This window comes from Felis catus, chromosome B1 (genome assembly GCF_018350175.1).
Source record: "Felis catus isolate Fca126 chromosome B1, F.catus_Fca126_mat1.0, whole genome shotgun sequence".
Lineage (NCBI taxonomy): Eukaryota > Metazoa > Chordata > Mammalia > Carnivora > Felidae > Felis > Felis catus.
This window is the reverse complement of record NC_058371.1, coordinates 119896473-119919360: the sequence shown is the minus strand read 5'-3', so window position 1 is coordinate 119919360 and position 22888 is coordinate 119896473. Positions and strand designations below refer to the sequence as shown.

Here is a 22888-nt window from a genome sequence, read left to right as displayed (position 1 = left end):
TGTAATGATACAGATGCATTAAGATGAACGGATAGGGGCCCCTGGGTGGCTCAGTCAGTTAAGCGTCCACCTTCAGCTCAGGTCATGATCTCATGGTTTGTGGGTTCGAGCCCCACATTCGACTCTGTGCTGACAGCTCAGAGCCTGGAGCCTGCTTCAGATTCTGTCTGTCTCCCTCTCACTCTGCCCCTCCCCACTCATGCTCTCTCTCTCTTTCAAAAAAATAAACATTAAAAAAAATTTTTTAAGATGAATGGGTATTATTAAAAACATTCATTTTTTTTCAGATCCCAGAAGTTAGCAGAAATGATCAAGAAAATGACTATGAAGATGATTTTACTTCATTATTTGCATATTCTTCTAGTAAGTATTCCTGTATGTTATGAATACATGTATATATGTAACATTTATATTAAGGTACCTGTAACTGGTCAAGTAAGACTGAAGAGTGCATGGAGAGCATGGAAAGGCATTTAATTAACTAAATGTCCTCTCATTTATAATACGGTAGAGATGTTACTACATTATCTTGCCAATTGAAATACTTCTATTAAGTTCAGTGTTGAATAATCAAACCCCAGTTTTTCCTACCCAGAGAGAATACACAAGTCAGATTGATGCAAATATTTTGACTATTTGACAACTCTGCTTTTTCAGTATTTTTTAAAACAAAGTCACATTCTTTTCAGACCTTAGTTTCCTCTGCTGGGAAATGAGAAGCTTGGACTAGGTCTCTCTCTAAGGTCCTTCCTGGCTGTCATAGGATGTGGTTCTATATTCTAATGTCTGAGGGCTAATTCAGTCTCCCTACGTGTATATAACTACCCATTATGCCAGATTCCACTGGTATACAATAACTTCCTTCACCAGCACATCTGAAAGGCATCCCCCACACAGCATTTCCAAATCCAAAATCCCTAATGCTTGGTGCTTTCAAACCTACACCACCTGCTGACTTTCCCATTTCAGTAAGTGAAGATTCTTTCCTTGTTTCATTCCGTCCAAAAACCTGGAAGTCCTTTGGCTTTTTTACTTCCTCTCTCACCCCACATCCAGTCTGTCGGATAATAATAATGTTGACTTCACCTTCACAGCGTAGCCAGCATTCAGCGGTTCCTCAATCTTTCATTATTTACCCTAGTTCATGCTGCCATCAGCTCTTCCTTGGATTATTGCAGTGGCACAATGGTTGTCAATGAAGGACTATTTTCCACTCAAAACCGGCGATATTTTTCAATGGACAGAAGCTGTTTTATTATCATGATTTGAGAAGGGAGCTTCCCAAACTGGCATTTAGGGGGTGGACACCAGCCATTCTGCTAAATGTCCCATGATGCATAGGACGCAGACCACACGCAACACAGGATTATCTAGTCCGAAATCTCAGCAGCACTGCTATTAAGAAACCCTGAAATAGCAGCTTCCACATTTGCTACTCCTAATACTCTATGCTTCGTGAAGGAACTAATCACTTTTCTGTTCCAAATTTCTCTTTACTTTCTCATCATACTTATAATCTTTATCATCATCTAAATATTATCCCTGGATAACCTTTTTGGTCCCATCTCTGACCCCTGTCTTGTTTGTTCACAGCCACAGTGACATCTCACATATCAAGCATGCTCTTACCCTGGGGCATTGCCCTTTGAACACTGCACAGTTGATGCTCAATAACCATTATTGACCACTAGTTTTTCAAATGGTAGGCTGATCTGCAAATCAGATAAAATTAAATATAATGTCTTAACTAGCATACTTTGGCAAATCAGGAAACAACCTCAAAAGTTATGGCATAACACAAAACAATGCTAAAGTGATGAATTAATGCACTGAGTTTTGAAGCCATACATTTTATTTTTATTTTTGACAGTAATAAAACGGATGATAAAGGCCATCATTGATAATGACCATTTATTTATTATGAAATTTAATCCTCAGAAGAACTTCCTACAAAGAGAAAAACATGATTTCAATTATTTATAGAGAACAACCTCATTTCTAAAGACCATTTGGACCTGGAATTTTCTTGTTTAGGAAATTCTGTGTGACTGGACTCAGGGAGCATGGCACACCTAAGCAGATTTCCATTAGTATCACGATCACTGTGAAGTTGCCAAAACTGACTGACCTACTACATCCAACCCCCCGCCCAGGGCTGGATTCCAGGTTTGGGCATTTTTGACAGGGACCAAGGAGACTCTGTTGCTTAGACAGTGTAAACATAAAACATAAATACTGAATACATAAACATGAGGGTGGCTACAAGTAATTTCCTATAGTTGATGATCGATTTGCCCAGACAGAAATAGTGAAGTCCCTTTGCTAGCCTGAGCAGTAATTTCTTTCCAGTCACTGCATTGTCTACTCCGTCAGTATTTCTAGAAACTACTTTATTTTGGGCTCAGTGTTTGGTGTTAGAGGTAGAAAGATGAATGAGATCTGTGCAAGAATGAATGGCTGGTTGCTCTGCCCAACCTACTAATTAAAGAGTCTTGGTCTGTAGTTCTAATACGGAAGCTGTATCTTTCTTCTTTCTCATGTAGAAAGAAAGAACAATAAAAAATAAAATTTCACATAGAAATATGGGGTACCATCATGGGCACAATTTTTCTTCATGACTGATTTTCTCCCATAACTGAAAAGTTTCTACAGCATAACTCTTTGTTGTTTAAAAAAAAAAAGGCCTTTTTCTCCATACTCTGCCAATTGGCTTCTTTAGCTGTATTTCAGCTTAGCAACACTAAACCAACAGTCATTTGCTTGTCTATTGCACTGACAATGACAGTAATTCACATATTCCTTCCAATCTAGAGATTCCAAGGTTGTTTTAAAGTTTTGTGAATTCTTTATTTAAAGTGGAATTTTTATGAAAATTTAAACAACAAAATCTTAAGATTTGAAGTTACTGCATTATAGTATCTTTTTTTCAGTTTTCTTCCTGGGTATTTATTGTGTACATTATAAAAACAAATGATGGAATCATGATTCTTAGGACGGAGGGAATTTGGATTATTTGGTTAAGTTTCAGGATAGGATATATTTCATAGATGACAGAACTGAATCTTAGAAAGATTTACCTACCATTGGTGATTTGGATGCTTCTCCACCAAAAAATAACACTTTCCTCAAGTAATGTTTTCAAGAGTTAAGATATAATCTGGTGATAATTATATATTAAAATAGTCACTAAGTAAGAGGACAGAGTCACTTTTATTGCATTATTTACAAGCCAGTTAAAGTTTATCATTTTTCCTTGAATTTAGCTTTTCCATAACTTATCACTTCTTAGGTCAGTTATGCTGTTTTCTAATAAAAATGCAGTCATGCAGTCATATATGAATCTGCTCAAACAATAACTCTAGAGAATCCAAGTGTTACTGTATGTATGAGTGTGTCGTATTGTGAGGTAGCAAGATATAAGGAAGCTTTAACTGTTCGTTTGGTTTTTTTTTTTAATTTTTTTTTCAACGTTTATTTATTTTTGGGACAGAGAGAGACAGAGCATGAATGGGGGAGGGGGCAGAGAGAGAGGGAGACACAGAATCGGAAACAGGCTCCAGGCTCTGAGCCATCAGCCCAGAGCCCGACGCGGGGCTCGAACTCACGGACCGCGAGATCATGACCTGGCTGAAGTCGGACGCTTAACCGACTGCGCCACCCAGGCACCCCTCGTTTGGTATTTTAAAAGCCCAAGAATGACTGTTCGCTAAAATTATGCATTTGTCAGCTTTCCACTGTATCAGATCATAAAAGTTTTATTAGCAGTACTATCACTTCTGTATGAAATTAGAAAACATGAAATGCCTCCAGATGGTGTGTTTAAATGAAATCTACTGTCTTCATCATAAACAGCCATACAGACCCCAGCATTTCATCCTGAAGGTGGACAGACATACAGGCAGTGGGCAGAAGGAGCTGAGGCAGATGAACTGGCAAAGGAAGATAAAGAGGGTGAATCGAGCACAGAGGCCGAGCACAGCCTAGCAGAGGTTGGGGTTGGCACTTCTGCGAACCAGTATGATGATGACTTCTATGTGTTCGTTCCTGGAGACAATCCAGAACATACTTCACGAGAGCCACTCGTCAGCAACAGACCACCTCCCCCCCCTCCACGACCTGTAGCTGCTGCCTTCCCACTGGAAAAACCTCACTGCACATTGCAGGGTAAGTTTAAGGGTTAAAACAACAACAACAAAAGTTTGACGGGCTTCCATAGCATATAGTGCAGTGGCAAATCTGTACAGGGAAGATCAGCTTTTAAACCCAAGATCAACTTTCTTGCTGTTCCTTTAAGGCCTCAGAAATTAGGCGATAGATACCTGCCATTCATTCACTTTCCCTTTCTTCCTCCCCCCTCCCTCCTTCCCTCCCTCTCTCTCTCTTTCTTTCTTCTTCTTTCCTTCTTTTCTTTTCTTCCTTCCTTCTTTCCTTCTTTCCTTCCTTCCTCTGTCCCTCTGTCTCTCTTTCTTTCTTTCTTTCTTTCTTTCTTTCTTTCTTTCTTTCTCTCTATCCTCCCTTTCTTTCCCTTTCCTACCACCTTTCCTTCCTCCTTCCCTCCCTTCCTTTCTTTCAGAGCAGTCTCATTACAAAGCTTCAAGTAGAGAAATAAAACTTGGAAGGAGTCTGTACTCCTTCACGTAACATGAACCTCAAGCATCATGTGGAAAACTAAATGACAACTTTCCTTTAAAAAAAAAAGTCATCTGGCAAAGGAAAAGGCTAACGTTTTACAGATTTGAAAATGACCTTGGGCACGTCACTCAGTTGGTAGCTGCAGGGGAAGCAAGTGGTAAAGGGTTTCTCACACTGCACTGAGACCAAAGCCTAAGAACACTAAATATATTGCTAACGTGGAAGAACAGTTAAATGGCTGTGATTGCATTTGTTCCCAGATATAAGATTTACCATGTGTAATGGGGGCAGGAGTCGGGAGGGAGGACAGGGGTGGTGTGGGTAGTATCGACAGGAGCTTCCATATTGGGCTTTCTGGCTGGAATGTTCAACAGCCTAACAGACTTCTATCTCCAGGCTCTCTCTTACAGTCACTAATGATCACCGACATTATTGATTACTATTTTACATGTACTTTCCAAATTCAAACAATGTTCTTAAATGAACTTTTAATAAGGTGAAAGAAATATCTATTATTAAAGCTGTGTTTGCCATTGTACTTTAGCTGTTGAATCCTAGAGGGCTATAAAGTATAATAAACACTGTTTCAAAAAGTGAATTGGAAGCCATGAAATTTAGCATTTATATCCTTGAAGGTCCTGTCTCTCTAAAGGTTCAAGTTGATGAACATAAACCTTTACTAAGGTCATGCACTGTACTCAGAGATGAAAAGTCCTGCTTAATGGAAAGTATGGAAAACCTAATGGGCACTCCTCTGATTCTTTCATTCATTCAACAAATATGTGTTGATTACCTACTACGTGCCAATGGTCTCTGAGAGACCGTTGTGATAGATCAGGGAGGTAGGTGTATCAATACTGGGGGTGGGGAGAGAGACATAGGTAAGCAGTACCCTGTCAATAAAATTCTTGTATATTTTCTCACTTTTTACAGATGTGAATAATTTTATGTAATTATTAAAATAAATTGTAAAGAAGACAAACTTGTCTTCCATCAAGTTAAATCTCTTAAAGGAGCTAATAGTAAATTGTGTTTTCCCTAATGTAAATTTTTATATGCCATATGTTGGTTAGAAGGCTTAAAACTACAGAGAGCAATCACCAGATTTCTAATACCAGAAGTGTAATGTTGGCAAGTATATCTTCTGAAAAGTACCAAATACAAGAAGCAAAATAAAACAAAATCCACACTTTTTATTTTAAAACCTTATACTTTTACATTTGATATGCAGTGTTAGTTTTGACCACATGTTTTCATCGGGCTAATATTGGAAGTAATGGAAAATAACACGTCAATATTTTTTCTTAAAGTTCTTTGATTACAGCCTTTGAAAATAATGCTGGAAGCTACCACTTTTTCTTTTTCTTTTTTTCTCTTTCTTTCTTTCTTTCTTTCTTTCTTTCTTTCTTTCTTTCTTTCTTTCTTTCTTTCTTTCTTTCTTCTTTCTTTCTTTCTGCCAGGGAATTTGTGTGGAGTCTTTGATTTTAGCTAGTGATACCTTCAGAATTGTTTTCTGGGATGAGTTTCCTTATGCCCTCAAATTACCGAAAGAGGAAGGGCCACCTCTCCATATCCTAAGCATCAGATTCCCCAGGATGGATTTATGGACATATTCGCTGGAGGAAAAAGATAATATAAAACACTATAGAACACTTGTCAGTTTATGAAGAACACATTGTCCCTCTTTCTCTCCAGAACACACTTGCAAGGCAACAATCGCTATTATTCCTCTTTGACTCAGACCCAAGACCATAAAGCCTGTAATTAAACTGTATCAAATACTTCTATAAACCAGTTTCCTTGGCTTTTAAGATTCTTCTCTTTGTTACACAGTCTGCTACTATTGTTTTTTTTCAAAAATTAGAATGATAGGAGTGATTTTGTTTCATCTTTATTTCCTGATGCACAACTTGAATTGAGGATGCTACGGCCCCGCTCTGACGTGAAAAGTAGAATCGGATACATTGGGAAATAAAAAAGAAAAATGTATTATTTCTGCGACAAGCCCAACTTTAGAAAGAGTTGGGAAGGAGGGTGGGTGGAGAAACAAAGAGTTTAACAGCTCAGGAAATGGGTTGATAAAAGTAAGATAGTTGACACATTCCGCTAAAAATGAAACACTGTAAAAATGTTTCCCACACACTTAATCTGGTTTCACCTGTTATGCTGTCAGTGAAACAGAAGTCATGAAGTCAAAATCTCAGTACCATATTATTCATAAGGAGAAAGGAAAATCATGCAGATTTGGAAGTTGGTGGTAGGCAATTAGGCATTACTTCTTGGCTTAAACTAATTGAAGCAATCGGAACTAAGACTGGTTGGGGAGGGATCTTGGCCTCTCTTCATGAGCCTACCCATACAATTGCTGAACTACTGAAAATAATATATTTTTATTTGTTCTACAACTTGTCATTCTCCTTAGCTTCCACATCTTTCCACTAAAATAGCCATAAGTAACCCAGAAATCATTTGGTCAGATTGTCACCAAAGAGGAAGGAGAGTAGTTCTCCCTTAGGTCACATGCATGATCTCTCAAAACAACCCAGAAAAGCAATGATTTTTAAGTCAATAACTTTAATTTTTTCCATTTTATTGTTTTCATTAATGCTTTAAGCAAAACATTTGTCAATAGTCTAATGTTTGGGGTACCTGGGTGGCTCAGTCAGTTGAGCATCTCGGCTCAAATTATGATCTCGCAGTCCGTGAGTTCAAGACCCATGTCAGGCTCTGTGCTGACAGCTCAGAGCCTGGAGCCTGCTTCAGATTCTGTGTCCCTCTGTCTCTGCCCCTCCTCCATTTTCTCTCTCTCTCTCTCTTTCTCTCTCTCTTTCTCTCAAAAATAAACATTAAAAAATTTTAAGTCTTTTAATAAAAATTTTCATTAATAAAAATTTTCATACTCATTAACCAAAGAATGTGATACTTTGTCTTCTAAATAACTGCTACTAAAATATTTTAATACATTCTTTAAAAAATATGTAAAGATTTTGCTGAGTTTTAAAACCATAAAAGATTAGTCTTTTCATATGAATTAATCTTTAAGCCTTTGATTATCCATGCCATCATGTCACAAACCCTACTTTCAACGTCCTTTATCTAAGAATGAGGTTCATGCTGGCTTATAGAAATCAAGAGTTACATTTTTGAAACTCAGTTTGTCAAACCACTGTGAGACGTACTGTAAGAAAGCGAGTAATGGCACGTTTGGCTATTCCCCCCTGTCATTTTCAGAGAAATTGAATGTTAGGCAAAATACCCAGTGCAAGCCCTATGAATGGTAAAATGACTTCAAATGGAAAAAAAAAAATCTTAGCATATTCTGCTTGAAAAATAAGTTTTCAAAGCATTTGGAACTGGAGGCTTAGTTTTGTCCTTCAATTTTTTGGTATTAAATCCCTTGTAAACTATGTGCTTATATTTAGCATATATTTATATGCTTATTTATATGTTTTCAAAGAAATATGTGTTTTAAACACTTTTTTTAAGATTTTTTTTCTGGTTGTGAAATGTTTTATTTTTTTTTAAGTTGTTATTTTACTTCCAATTAGTTCACACGGTGTAAGATTTTATTTTTTTTTTGTTTTTTTTTCAATGTTTATTTATTTTTGGGACAGAGAGAGACAGAGCATGAACGGGGGAGGGGCAGAGAGAGAGGGAGACACAGAATCAGAAACAGGCTCCAGGCTCCGAGCCATCAGCCCAGAGCCTGACGCGGGGCTTGAACTCACGGACTGCGAGATCGTGACCTGGCTGAAGTCGGACGCTTAACCGACTGCGCCACCCAGGCGCCCCTGTAAGATTTTATTTTTAAGTAATCTCTACACCCAGTGTGGGGCTCGACCTTACAACCCTGATACCAAGAGTCACATGCTCTACTGACTGAGCCAACCAGGCACCTCTAACAAACTTTTTTTTAAAACAAAGGTAACAATTACAAACTGCAGGAGAATGGTAGTAAATTATACAGTTCACTCTTCTTTTTGACATCTATAGGATAGGGGCGCCTGGGTGGCTTGGTCGATTAAGTGTCTGACTTCGGCTCAGGTCATGATCTCACGTCTGTGAGTTCGAGCCCCGCGTCGGGCTCTGTGCTGACAGCTCAGAGCCTGGAGCCTGTTTCCGATTCTGTGTCTCCCTCTCTCTCTGCCCCTCCCCCGTTCATGCTCTGTCTCTCTCTGTCTCAAAAATAAATAAACATTAAAAAAAAAAGAAAAGAGATCTATAGGATAATATACAAATTATTCAGGGGGGAAGTTTCAAGAAAGTGACGGAAGGACATCAGTAATATTGCATGTAAGAGAAGAGTAACCACCACCTAAATATTTCATAAGCAGGGAAAATGGTGGAAGGCCAAATGGAAAGAAGTCAAAACTGGTGTGATCTCGGAGCAAGACAGGAAACAGGAGGCGAGACCAAAGGAGAAAGGAGAGAAAATGAAGACGAGAAAGAGGAAGACCCATATACATTTGCTGAGATTGAAGACAGTGATTATGACATGATATTGGCCAATATGAGTACAAAGAAAAAAAATGGGAGTTGGTCTTTTATACTAAACAGACCTCCTGCCCCTACACCTCGACCCACAAATATCCCTCCAAAAGAGGAAACCACACCTTACATAGCTCAAGGTAATGTTTTTTGTTGTGTGTGTGTGTGTGTGTGTGTGTGAATGCTTTGAGGGTGGGAGGAGTTGTCCTGTTTTTTGGTGGAGTCAAAAACCCCATGGATGAAATATTCTTTTCAAGTCATAGGTGAGTTTTACTGGCACATTTTTAAATATAGAAACACGATGAATAAAGAGAATAAGAATAACGATAGGGTTCTGGTTGCTAGTTCTTCATTAAGAAGAATAGTTTTGACAGATTACCCAAAGAGATGAAACCACAGCTTATGTGCAGAAATTCTATTTGAAACTTTTTCTATAATTCTACAAGAGGAAAGCTCACCTCCTATGAATAATGTGCAATACAAGAAAAAGAGGGAAGTACTTCTTACCACAACTTTACTTTTTGCTCCTAATTCCACTGAAAACAACTTTAAAAACTGAAAAAGTTGTGAATACTAGAATCTCAGATGTGCAACTCTAATTACTCTCTTAATTTTTTACCCCAACAATCTGCCGTAGAATTTGTACTGCATTTTAGACTCCAATTCTTCTTCCTCATTTTCTACTCAGTTGAATCTAAATTAAAAAAAAAAACTAAAAAATTGTTGAGCTTTTGTATATCTATAGCCTCAGCAAGGTATACTTACTCTATTGTTATTTTCCAGCACTGTTCTATACCGTTTGGTTGGATGTACTCCATGAATCCATAGTGTCTGCGAGATGACTTTTATTTATCAGCTCATTGTATGCACATGGACTGAGTGCCTTTTTGGGCTAAAATACCATCCTAGGGACTGAGAAAATGGCATAAAACAATTTCTTCATCCTGGAAGAGTCCCTAAGTGGCAGGTATGCAAATACATACCTAGAGTGCAATGCGACACTTTATTACAGATTTTTGAACAGAATGGAACACAAACAAAATGTTTGAGGGATAACTAAAGCTGAGAAGCAATAGATTATATATTCAAACAATTCGAACCAAGTACTCCAACAGAACATTTAAATATATACCGCAAACCTACAGAAAAGAAGCACAAGTTACTCATCTATGCTTAATATGTTTCAAAAAAACCACTCCATTGCTTATGCATTATGTATTGGGAAATATATAATTCGTATAAGAAAATTTATCAAGTACGTGTAAAGTTAATTACCAGTGTACAATGTACTTACTCAACAGTGTTCTGCTGACAATGTTCAAGAAACTATTACAAATTGGAAAATAACAAATTAATAAATGTGTCAGCTAAAATAAAATGTCAGCTGGAACAATCATCTAAATTATTATGTCAGGGAGTAGGTGCAATTAGAAATTCTTAGATTGTAGAATATAGTGACCTCTAGAATACTACTAGGCCTTAGACAAGGATACTACCTCCCAACAAATATTTAAAAAAAATTTTTTTTTAATGTTTATTTTTTTTTTTGAAGGGGAGAGAGAGACAGAGCACGAGTGGGGGAGGGGCAGAGAGCGAGGGAGACACAGAATCTGAAGCAGGCTCCAGGCTCTTAGCTGTGAACTCACAAGCTGTGAGATCATGACCTGAGCCGAAGTCGGATGCCCAACCGACTGAGCCTCCCAGGCGCCCCACCACTAAATATTTTTTTTAAAGAAAGAAAATAGACACAGCTCAACACAAGAATTTAGTTTTATTCTAGAAGTTTCTGAAGAGGTACATCGTCTTCTATATCCCATTCCTTGGGGTGTTCTCAGGACCACAGGTAGAGACTCCCATGTTGCGATGTTCTACTTTTTGCATTTTATCTTCCCATTCTTTTATTGGCTGTCATATTCTCATTTTCTGTTTGGTTGGGTGTAGTGCACAACTCCATAGTGTCTGAGAGATGACCTCTACGTATCAGTACCTTGTATGAACATGCATTTCTTGTTCTCAATTTGTTATTTTTGTATATTTATTTTCTCTTTCTTTGGAAGTGGTGAGGGCAGTGGAATTCAATACCTTTGTTACTGTTTTCTTTTATTTTGTTCTGATTTGATTTTTAAAATTTTTGTGATTTTAATTGTTCTGTAGTTTTCATATTATCTCTATTACCTTTGTTTGCTTTTTGTGCTATCTGGAATGCTTGATACATCCATCAAATATCTTAACTGTGCCTTTATGAAGCTCCAAAAACCTAAATGGAAACTCTACTTATTAATTTGTGGACTGCATTAGAAGGGGAGATAAATAACTTTTTCATTGAATTACCTACCCACAATGTTAGTTTATATAGATCTATTTTTCTATCCTTTTCAGTTTTCCTAGAATAAAGTCCAAAACTCCAACCTACTTTATATGTCTGGTTGCCAGAAGTCTGAGATGAAATGTGGGAAGGAAACTGGGAAATTTCACTATTTAGAATGCATAATTCAACTTGTTCTCCCTGTGTTCAGCCCAGTGTGTAACTCTTGTGACCCACTGTGCCTCGTGTCCATGGCCAGAACTACTTTTGTTCGGTTTCTCCAAAGAATAAACCTTCCATCATGGATGATTGCCTCAGTTCATTGGAGAAGGACTTTGGAGCTATGATTGCTTTAGACCTTTAGTTTATCCCACATTAAATAAGATAACTGAGATGATTTTTCTCCTGGTTCATTTATTCATTAATTACATAAAGATGTATTGAGTACCAGATGATAAAATCTTTCTGTGTATTAATTAATTCCCTACAAGACAATGGTACAATTTGTCATACACATACACACATATCCCCCCACACACACACACAGAAACTTTAAAGAATCTTAGAAATCTTGAGTTTCTAAGAAATTTTTGAAACTATTTATCTCACCTATTGCAAGTTTGACACCCTTCAATCTTTATAAGAAGTCTCTCTACTTCAATTATACAATGTGGTTTGTTCTCACTCTATTTGAGCTTTAAGAAGATAGGTACCAGGGTTACAATAAGTGGGGTTTTTGTTTTCATATTTTTTTGCACTTAAGTATATAAAAGCATATATGGTTTTTACCCCATATCCCAAATCGGTAGCAAAATATGAACTGTAAATGAGGTCACCACAGTTCCTTTCCATTATTTCTTCCTTTCCTCTTTCACTGAGACACACTTGCTTGCCTCTTCCTTTTATGCTATTGATTGTTGATCATTCTGTTCCCACGTTAGGAAAACATTGCCTCATCAGCTAATTCTTTCTTGATGTTCTTTGCATTTCACAGGGTAAGAGTCTTTCATCACATCTTTGCTTTTTTTTCCCATAGCTCAGGCAGCTATATTAAATAAAATTGCCATCATTTCCCAGAAAGCCACCCATTCAATTAGAAGAACATTAATTTACCCCAATTCTTGCCAGAGCACAGAAGTAGTAGCAGAATGTTGGCACATACAGAGTGTGTTAACATAGCCAAAGAGAAGGGTGTAGAATAGGAGATGGAAGAAGAATTCAGGATGCACAATCCCAACTTACTATTTCAGAAATTCAAGAAAGTACTAGCAAGGAAACTGGGCAGATAAACCAGAGAGATACAGTAAAATTATGTTGGCTTTTGTGAGATAATAGAAAATATGTATGTTTATGTCCACCCCCCAATTCCTGGCACAGGACTCCTGAAACCTTGTAATTTCCTCAAGTTATTTCCTGGATGGCAGGAGTGTTTTTTGCTCTAAAGAGGAAACCCTGAATGGGCTCCTGGATGAGGGCTAGGCATTAAATACACCAAGTCGTGATTAGCAGCAAGGAATCTTCAGCCCCAGTCCCCCATTTTCTGGAGAAGGGCGAAGGGCTGAAAATCGACTTCTTGATCAATTGTGCCTATGTGAGGAAGTCTCCATAAAATCCTACTAGTAGGAGATTCCCAGAGACTCCATGTTGGCAAACAAATCCACACAGGAAGGGTGATACATCCCTACTTGATGGGAACAGAAGCTCCTACACTTGGGACCCTCCCAGACTTTGCCCTATGGATTTTTTCATCTAGCTATTCACCTGTACCCTTTATCATATCCTTTAATATATTGGAAAATGTAAGTAAATGTTTTTATGAAGTCTGTGAGCCACCCTAACAAATTAATTGAACCTGAAGAGGGAATCATGGGAATCTCCAATTTGTAGCCAAATTAGACAGAAGCTATGGATGACCTAGGAATCTACTACTAATGATTGGCATCTGAAGTAGAGTAGAAGCAGTCTTGTGGAACTGAGCCCTCATACTGTGAGATCTGACACTATCACCAGGTAGATAGTATCAGAATTGAGTTAAATTGTAGGACACTCAACTGGTGTCATAAATTGCTTGATGGGGGAAAAACTCCACATGTTTGGTGACCATAAATGAAGTTGAGTGTTATGAGTGTGGCAGAAGTGTGAAAGAAAAGGAGACACACATAAAAGACACAGGAGGAAAACGGAGTTTCCCCATTACACCTTTGCAGAAAGTATTGAGATTCAGCCAATATTATCTAAACAAATAATGTCATATATCTGAGATTCAATTTCCTCATTGTAAGTTTGGGGTAAAAATAATATCTACCTCAAAGATTTTTGTAATCTTTAAGGGAAATAAAATTAACAATAATTACCCAGCACAATATTTGGTATGTGACATACACTCAATAGATCATAATTAAAAGCAATTCTACTTTGTCTTTCCTCAGTTTCTGGGCAGACAATGACTTTGATAAACTAACTTTAAATTATAGGAAAAGTGTGTGCTTCCTGGATTCTGGTAGAATCAGAGGGTAAGAAAGCTATTAGAGACAGAGAAGGGGGGCTGAGGGGAGTTATCCTGTCCTCTAAAGGGATAAATTGGCTCAGTCTACTCATTATAACAATTATTATTAGACAACCTTCATGATAATTTCTAATTCATGGGACAATCCTACATGGTTGGCATTAATAGCCTCATTTTATAGATGATGAAACTGATGTTTGGTGAGTTCCAGTGTCTTGCCCATGATAATAAAATTAGGAAGAAGAAGATGTAGGATTTGGACCCAAATCAGCCTGGTCCCCATGCCTGTTCACAGGACACCACAAATTTCCTTTACTGATCGATTTATTTCTGGATTATTTGTTAATATTTATTTCCTCCTTCTGACCCATAAGATCCATAAAGAAAGACCAATCTTTTCTGGTTTTGCCCATCCTTGTATCTTTGGTGCCAAGCTTAGTGCTGAATTCATAGTAGAAACTATGAATAATTGATGAATATTAATTGAATAAAAACAAAGATGAATAAATGATAAAAGTGACCAAAACCACATCAGTGTGGTACATTAGGACACTTTATTAACACTCTGGAGGATGGTCAGAATAATATATCAATCTACTAATTCCAGAATTTCTTTTGTTTTAAACCATCTTATGGTTTGTTTTTGTTTGTTTTGTTTGCGTTAGTGTAGTGGACACTCAAGGTTATGTTAGTTTCAGGTGTACAACATAGTGATTCAGCTTCTTTATACATTATGTTGTGTTCACCATTTGTCACGATGCAGTGCTATTACAATACCATTGACTGTATTCCCCATGCTGTGTCTTTCGTCCCCATGACTTATTCATCCATAACTGGAAGCTGGTCTCTCCCTCTCCCCTTCACCCATTTTGCCCCTCCCCACACACCTCCTCCCTCTGGCAACCATCAGTTTGTTCTCTGTGTTTATAGGTCTGATTCTGCTTTTTGTTTGTTTGTTTATTCATTTTTTTTAGATTCCACATATGAATGAAATCATACTATATTTGTCTTGACAGTTGAACCCTCCTATGTTTGAAATACCACGGCTGTGAAGTTCTCCTATTTAGAACTAAGCATTCTAACCGCTTCACACAGCATAACGTGTCAGAGAGAAGCTCTATTTCAACCATCACCACCGTCTCCTGCCCCTGGAAATGTAACTTATTAATGCAAAACCGAACCCGTGGTTCATTTTATTAAGAGATATGTTTCTGATTTTTTCCATTCCTTGACTGTTATACTAAACCTACTTTGTGTGAACAACCACAAAAAGACTACCTCATTTTTCTTAAATGAAAAGTTTTTGAAATCTGTGTGCTCAGATCTGCGTTCTCTCCATCTTTTTCTCCACATAATATGGCAGAGGATCAGGTTCATTAAGCTTCGAGAATATGGAGGAATTAATATGGATTCACAGTCCTCCTTAATGACAGAATTCTTGATTTAAGACTAATCAAGGAAAGAAAATGAACGCTGTGCATAGTGTATATAGATTGGTAGTAAAACTATATCTATAAATCATGCAAAGAGATGACTGCCTATTGGGGAAAATTTTTCAACATCAATGGACAATTTCCCATTTTCCCATCACACAGTTCATAGAACCAAGATCCTTTTTCAGAGTCTATGCTGCTGATTTGGGGTAGAATGTAATTTCCCTTTCAATTTTCAATTGCCACTGAGTTGCCCTTGGCATTTTGCAGAGCAACAAAGTTGTATATGACCTTTTTGAGAGCTACTCAGCTACTGGGACCCCAAAATGTCAAGTGCAACTCAGTTGCTCTCAGAAACTTTCCACTTGCAATTCATTTGTACTTGAAATTGATCACATACAATGTAATTGAAATGCAAACAGAAAAAAAGACCTTGTAGACTCTCTTAGGAAAATTAATCCATATCATTCATTGTGTATGTGAGAGAACAGAATGGTCTCTGTTCTCATTAGTGAAGAAATGTGGTCAAGTGGATTAAAGTAGGCCTTACGTCAAGTGCCTTGGATCCTACTCACTGGCTTGGTGACCTTGTCCAAGCCATTTAGCTCCAGGACTTCATATGTATATCACAGGCACTCTCAGGACAGAGGGACATATTTATCATTCTGTTTGTAAGCCCAGTGCCCCTGTATGCCCCTGTGATTCTCTGCCTCTCCCCTTTCCTTGACAGGGTGCTGATAGAGCTCTGCAAAGGAACAGTTGTTCAAACCTGTGCTCACACTGTCCTTCAGAGGGAATCGAGCCTGCCTGTGTAACCCAGGTGTTTTGATTTGTTCTTTCCATCCTTCTCACAGTGACACATCACAGAAACATTGAATGAAACCTAAGAAGGGCTTTGCTAAACATCTGCTAAGAGTGTTGGCATAATAATGAGGCGTTCTTCCAGCCTCCTCTTCAGAAATTCAATTCCTGTATGTTAGTGAATGGAGAAAGAGGCAGAAATCAACTACGGTGTGAATTGGCATGAAAAAGTGTATATTACATGTGGAAAAAAATGCAAATATTGTCAAGCACTTAGATTTTCATTCAACAGCAGGATGAAATCTGGCCTTTTCCCCCTTAACTTTTGATGCTTATAGAGACTCTATTAAATATCTCTTTAGTAAGAAGTTTAATTGACCTAGAAGAGTAGTTTGTAACTGGTGGCGATTTGCCTCCCAGAAGACATTTGGCAGTGTTTAGGTACATTTTCAGTTGTCACCCCTGGGACAGTACTAATGACTAGTGGGTAAAGGCCAGAGATGCCACTATACCTAATACTTATAGAGCACAGGAAAGGCCCCATCACAAAGAATTAGTCAGTCCAAAATGTCCACGGTGCCAAGGTTGAGAAACCATGTAATGGATTGTTTCCGTTGTTGAGACAAAGTAAACATCGGAATACTTCAGGGAAGGGCCGTTTGAACATAAAATCATAGATGCCGAATAGCTATCCACACAAATTGTCTTTTTTTCTTTAGATTTCGTAAATGCACAATATTTTTCATCAGCATTTTGAGTGTGTGCATCTTTTTTCCCTCTAAATGTGTAGTAGGTGGAGAAAAATGAGAAAATTGGCACACTGAGAAGAGCATCCTCTGAGGGACCAGAAGCATGGTAGAGTGAAATTCATGAAGATTGTGAAACTAGATGAAACGGAAGTAGAATCATGACTTAGCCACTTAAAAGCTGTGTGACTTTGTGCAAGTTACATCACCTTGTTTCATTTGGTGAAAAAAAAAAAGAATGCTAAAACCTCCTTCATAGAGTTTTCATGGGAATTGAAACAACACATGGATAGGAGCCAGGACAAAGTAGGATGCAAAAATGGTAATCGCTGTGATGAAGGGTATTCTGTAGACACAGAGGTGAGACAGGGTCAGCTCTTTGCAGGTAATATACCTTTGGCTTTTTACCTTGGGTTTCATATGCCAATATCTCATCTTGCATGACTTTTCCAAGTTGTTTATTAACTATCCATAATGAACACCACATTGCACAAATGGGACAGCCCCGTCCTCTTAGAATTTTCAGTCTGCATTTCTCTAGTCTGAGTCTTAAGAGCGGAATTAGCATTTAATGCCTGTTCAAAGTGAGTGTGACCAGATCCTATTGGTTACCTCCTAAGATAGCAACATTTCCTCATATAGGTATAAAAAGAGAGGCCGGAGAAGTTATTTCTGGCAATCACCAAGCTTGAACCAAAAGGTGAACTCATCATAATTTCTAAAGTGTTACAGTGGCTTCTCAACAACCCAAAGCACTTCTCTGCAAAACAAAGATAAATTACTAAGGATGTTACTAGAGTAATGTCTTCACTTGTATCATTATTGAATACAAATGGTCAAAAAAAAAAAAATTAGGCAGTGAACCCAAATGAAATCATATGGGAGGAGACAAACCCCCAGATTAGTGCTATGCACGCAGCCTGTTAACAGGAGGAAGAAGGATCTGCCTGCTCCGTGGTGGGCCAGAGATCTTGCTAATAAACTCATTGCAATGGCCTCAAGCTCTAATTACACAGAATTCCACAAACCAACTGCTCTCTCTCCCTCTGAATGTCTCAACTTCCTGGATAAGAAACATTTCTAGAATAGAAATTATCTGATTGGCATCAAAAGGAATAAATATGCAAATAAAAACAGTTTGCATTCAACTCTAGTAAAAATTAAATTCCTTAGAAATAGAAAAAAAATAATTTATAGTAATATTTCCTAGTTTGGGAGAAGATTTTTATGGGAACATGCCTATTAGACTTAGTTTCCGTTACAAATTGGAAAGACAATTCATGCTTTCTCCTTAGGAGAAAATTGATATTGCCATTGAATTAGAATATTTATGCCATCTTCCATCTGATAGTTATGTGGTTTCCAACTTTCCTTCTCTACCAATCTCAGAAGTAAGCCTCCTGTGTGCTGGTTGACCTCAGTGACCTCCTGTGTGCTGGTTGACCATTTGCAGATTCTCCTTTTAAAACAGGTCGCAACTCCTGACTATATACATCTCCCAGGCCATAAATTGCTTTTGTGTGGAAGACCTTCATAGTATGTGGCTGATGTGACTCTCTGTAGCCATTCCCACCCTAATGTGCCTAGTCAAATATAGTGACCTGTGTTTGATAAATTTGTTCAAATGAATAACCTGTAGCTATTGCTAGCTGAATGAAATGGTGGTTTTAAGCCAATTGGAGTGCTCAATCCATCTTGGTCAATTTGCAAAGAAGCTATATCTCTCCTCTGAGCTTCAGTTTGATTAGCCAACCTGACTACTTACTGGATTAGAACGTTCTGCTAACTTATTTTTGCTGGTTAGACAAGGGGGTTGTTTATAGTCATTCTACCTTTTTGTGATTAGCTTTCCCAGGGTGTAAAGTTGAGGTAACAAGGTGAGAAGAGTAAGGCTAAGGGAGTCAAATGACCACCCTCACCCTCCTTGATTCTCATTTCTATCCCCTCTCCTCAGTAGGTACTAATGACACCTTTGACCTTTGCTTAAATGAATACATCAAAATGGAGGACAGTATAGAAACTATGACTGGATCTTATTTGCCTTTGCATCTTCAGGACCTAGCACTGTAGTTGATTACACAGTAGCAACCTATTGAAACATTGTTGAATGAATAATAAACACACTGCTGCTACCTGTGCAGTGACATTCCCTGAGAACCCAGAGCACAAGTCTGCGTATTTTTTATATCAAGTCTCTAGTTTCAGGAATAATCTTCAGTGATAGCTCTAAACATTTTATGTTGCACTAACAGGCATGGAATATCAAACGGTTTGTTGTTCGTAAGTCACATCTTTATGAACGCGTTTGGCTATTGCACAGACTTTGCATTACCTTAGCCACTTACAAAGTAATTCCAAATAAGTTTTGTCAGATGTTTTAGGAGAGTGGCTTTGGAAAGGTCCCTTTGTTTGAAACAGGCCACAAATGAAGTTGACATGAAGAATGTTCTTACAGAAGCAACCTGGGAAGACAAATAGTGCCAATGAATTCGTTATATTTCACCTTCTCCTCCTCCTCTGTTCTTCTGATAGTTCTACTTTGCTTAATGTTTTGAATATTTAATACTATGCTAATTTTCTCCATTTAGTGTCATTTCTATTCTTGAGAAAATTTTATAGAAGTTGTTCCTCCAATATTTAAAATAAATGGAGGTGGTATTTGGGACATTTGCATTGTTTGAGATTATTTTGAACCTCAAAAATTGTTTTTCTTTCTCTATGAACTTTTTTTAATGTTTAAAGGTGGTGACAACTACTAATAATGTAGTCATTTTCCTTTCTTCTCAAGTTCCAATTTTAGGTAGGAAAGAAAAATAAGATTTCACTGGGGTAGAGTCATCAAAGTTGATGTATGTCATAATTGCCTTAATAGCATTTTTTTGAACATTGATGCAGTAAAATATGGTAAAAAAAAAATGTACCCTCTAAGAATTCAAACACATAAGGACAGGATCACCTCCATATATTATTTAAAAAATAGCCTTGGTCTGTGATTTAACTGTCTAGTTTTTCTATTACTCTAAGCCCTTGAGACACATAATCTCTTCCTCAAAACAGAGCCTCCTATTTAAATTCATACTTAAGAATTTATTCAGGACGAATGGGCCTAGAATGATTTGGGAAATAAGAATTGGTAGCATCTTAGAATGTCAGAGTTGAGTGAGACATCAGAGATCATCTGTCTGAACTCTGCCTTTATCAGCAATGAAATAAAGGCTCAGGAGGAGAAAGCCATTTCCCCATGTCACACATATTATTAGCATTAAGACAAAACTATGCCCCTTTCACTGTGCCAAATTGGTTAACATTCTGGCATACAGGATGTTGTTTTTGGTTTTTGTTTTTCAATTTCTGTATATTCACAACAGACTCTCGTGTTATTCACCACAAATCTTGTACAAAAATATGTACTTTCATATAGAACGCTGAGTGACCCATGACCCAATGTTCAATTCTCACGATACCATGGATTGTGTATTTACCTCTTATAAATAAAGGTTTGCGTGAGTGAACATGGTAAACAAAAAACGTGTGAAGCTTTTTAGAACAAAGGCTTTACTGGTAAATTTAGAATGTTTTAGCTAATATTAACTGTAAAAAAAGAAAGGTTCACGAATTCTTGTCCTTAAACTAACAGAGTATGTTTCCTTGTGATGCATGTTTGAGTCAGTGATCGTTTTGATGGACTAGCTCTTTCTTCAAGAAAGGAGTTAATGTAGGCCTTTTTCCAAGATGACCTCATATTCAAAAACACCTCCTATCTTCCACAGCAATGAGAAAATGGTGTGTTTGGCAAAGTGCTAATTGCTAAGTGAGTCTCTGTAAGGAACTGAGGCTTGTCTGTAGGTGGTAGGAAGGGGCCAGTTGAAATGGGTGCAGCGGGAGGTGACTTAAAAGGGAATTGCAAAGGAGATTATCCAGGTAGAAAGGGCCTTTGTACTGTGGGGTGTGACATACACCCTGCTTTTAAAAAGTTCTGTTATCAGCACTTTGATAACCATCCTGCTCAGACACCCTACTCCCCTTCCAATCTTCCCTCAGATCCCTGGCTCTCCCAACTGTAAGCCCTGGTGAAATCTCAACAATAAATAAATATGCTCTTTATAATTCTTAGACTAGAAACTCAGAGAGAGTGTAACGTTTACGATAGTTCACAAACGCCAGGCATCTGTTGTCAGCAGAACAACATAGAGGATGTAGCAATTAATGCCAAAACTCTGGAAAAACGAATTCTATGCCCAAGTACTCTGTAGCTCTAAAATTCAGCAGAATTGTTAAAACTGATCAATTAATGTACTTTTTATTGGGAGAATTTGTTGTCTGAACTTATCCTTAGATTCAGATTATTTTCCATATTAATGATGCCATACTACAGCTCCTTTGTCTTAGACAGTTTTAGTTATTATCTTCACAATATTGGCTAAAAAAAATCACAAAGACTCTGCCTGTTATTAAAATTTCAAAAGTGTTTCATTTTTGCAAGACTTTTTAGAACTAGCCAATGGGAAAAAAATCAAGCATCACTTGTAAAAATCTTTCTAATATCCTAAAATATATTCACACACCATATATCCATCATTATATTTAAGGAAAAATATAAACCACAAACCCAGAACTTGCCATTAAGTTATACTTAGCATGTTTTCCAAATCCTAACAAGACAGAAAATTGGTTTTCAACCAGAAATGTTATTATATGTGTATAATTTTTCTTAAACACATCATGCTTTGAAAATATATTTGCTTTTCCTCTTTGAAAGAGGATAGTAGAGCCGAATAGTCTTTCTCTTGACAATAGCTGGCAAACGATATACGCTTAAAAAATGCTTTTTGGTGTGGTATGAATTTTGGTGTGGATTAAATGCAGGTATGACCTTGAGAATAGATTGGCCTAAAGAATATTAAAACCGGGGCACCTGGGTGGCTCAGTTGGTTAAGCGCCAACTTCCACTTATGTCATGATCTCACGGTTCATGGGTTCGAGCCCTGCATCCAGCTCTGTGCTGACAGCTCAGAGCCTGGAACCTGCTTCAGATTCTGTGTCTCCCTCTCTCTCTGCGCCCCACCCCCACTCGCACTCTGTGTGTGTCTCTCTCTCAAAAATAAACATTAAAAATTAAAAAAAAAAGATAAGGATATAAAACAACACCTGGGATGCATCTTCCAACCAGAGTGGTCAAGCACTGTCCAGCTGGACCACTCCCACTGTCACTTGCCTCAGCTCCATTGTCCCAGGAAATCCTGATGACCTGCTAATAAGAATGAGAGACACAGTGTGCTGGAAACGCTCAAAGGTTCCTTTGAATCCCCTCCCTCCAGCTCCTTCTTTATCTTTAAAGGGAAATAGTTATGGAAGAGAAGAGACAGCAGTGCTATGGAGAACCAAGCAATAGATTGCAGTTAAAGGCTTGAGGCTCTAAATCACATTTCTACTAACAACAGTTCTGGGATTATTGTAAAATTACTTAGCCCTTTTACGAGTTAGTAAAACTTCCCCTTCCCTCATCTTTAAACATATGAGGTTGGTGTAAATTTCCAAGTCCTCTTGCAGTTCCCAGACCCTGTAATTCAGACTCCCCATAAAAAATAAATGGAACGAACCCCGGGATGTTCAATTTTCTAAAGTCAAGTTGTAAAGGGTATAGGCTTTTTCACTAACAAATGCCAGAGTTATACGGAACTTTGTGGGTGCTCAATAAATATTAAACAATCAATTTTATCTTTCTCTGCAAAATGAGGTGAGTAATGCTGACTTGTCTCACGGAATTTCGTGTGAGAAATAATAAACGAGAACAAAGCACTTTTCAGATAATGAAGTAATTCGAATAAGCCGCTTTAATATCTGAGGTCTAGCTAGGTGATGCAAGAATAAAGTGTCTTTTTTTATTATTACATCTGTGAGATACAGCAGTCTTTTCATCTGTTTAAGAAGAAACAGTCATTATCCTTGCTTATCACCAAAAGTCAGCATGAGTAAT

At 37.7% G+C, this 22888-nt stretch overlaps 1 protein-coding gene across 1 annotated transcript in view; it reads left to right on the top strand.

Moving 5' to 3' along the window:
• The window catches only part of BANK1 (B cell scaffold protein with ankyrin repeats 1), a 311535-nt gene that overhangs the window by 262571 nt on the left and 26076 nt on the right, over positions 1 to 22888 (top strand). Inside the window, exons 9-11 of the mRNA XM_045056738.1 lie at positions 288 to 363; positions 3853 to 4164; positions 8967 to 9260. Of these exons, the coding sequence (XP_044912673.1) occupies positions 288 to 363; positions 3853 to 4164; positions 8967 to 9260 (682 nt within the window). The remainder of the gene's footprint in view (positions 1 to 287; positions 364 to 3852; positions 4165 to 8966; positions 9261 to 22888) is intronic.